This window comes from Lipotes vexillifer, unplaced genomic scaffold, assembly GCF_000442215.2.
Source record: "Lipotes vexillifer unplaced genomic scaffold, Lipotes_vexillifer_v1.1 scaffold560, whole genome shotgun sequence".
NCBI lineage: Eukaryota > Metazoa > Chordata > Mammalia > Artiodactyla > Lipotidae > Lipotes > Lipotes vexillifer.
This window is the reverse complement of record NW_006792210.1, coordinates 273,343-274,122: the sequence shown is the minus strand read 5'-3', so window position 1 is coordinate 274,122 and position 780 is coordinate 273,343. Positions and strand designations below refer to the sequence as shown.

The 780-nt window shown below is 48.6% G+C and overlaps 1 protein-coding gene across 1 annotated transcript in view; it reads left to right on the top strand.

Moving 5' to 3' along the window:
* SLC25A43 (solute carrier family 25 member 43) overlaps positions 1 to 567 on the top strand; it is a 35,692-nt gene extending 35,125 nt beyond the window's left edge. The window contains exon 5 of the mRNA XM_007465450.1: positions 242 to 567. Coding sequence (XP_007465512.1) covers positions 242 to 442 — 201 coding nt within the window. The 3' untranslated portion in view covers positions 443 to 567. The remainder of the gene's footprint in view (positions 1 to 241) is intronic.
* Positions 568 to 780: the final 213 nt, after the last annotated feature.

Here is a 780-nt window from a genome sequence, read left to right as displayed (position 1 = left end):
GTACACGGGCCTCTCACTGTTGTGGCTTCTCCCATTGCGGAGCACAGGCTCCGGACGCGCAGGCTCAGCGGCCACGGCTCACGGGCCCAGCCACTCCGCGGCATGTGGGATCTTCCCAGACCGGGGCACGAACCCGTGTCCCCTGCATCGGCAGGCGGACTCTCAACCACTGCACCACCAGGGAAGCCCTTGATGTTTTCTTTTAAGATTTTAACATGATTTTCATTTTCTTTTTAAACAGATAGTTCCATATTTTGGAGTTATGTTTGGCACCTTTGAGTTCTGCAAGAGAATCTGTCTTTACCAAAATGGTTACATCGTGTCTCCTCTGAGCTATAAATTGACCCCAGGGGTGGATCAGAGTTTGAAGCCCCAGGAATTACGGGAATTAAAGAAGTTTTTCAAAACTGGACAACTAAAGTCTAAAAAACCAACTCTTTAAAACGGAATGGAGCTAGAAGTGCACTGACTGAAGGTGTGTTGCAATCAGAGAGAAATGTAGCCTCAGAATTGTGCACGCGTGGAGTGACAAGAGGGTGCTCCTGTCTGCTGCTCTTGGAAATGAGAAGATTTGGCCATAGCTGAGCTCCAAACTGATGGCCCTGTAAACACCTACGCCACCGAGGGTTTCCCAACATGACCGTCGCCGGATGGCATCCCACCAGGTTTTACAACAGAACCTAGCAGTAGTGAAATGTGCAATTTACACTCTGATTGTAAGTAGGCAATTTACACAACACCAAAAAAGGGCATTGACACGACTCCTCAGAGCAACATGTA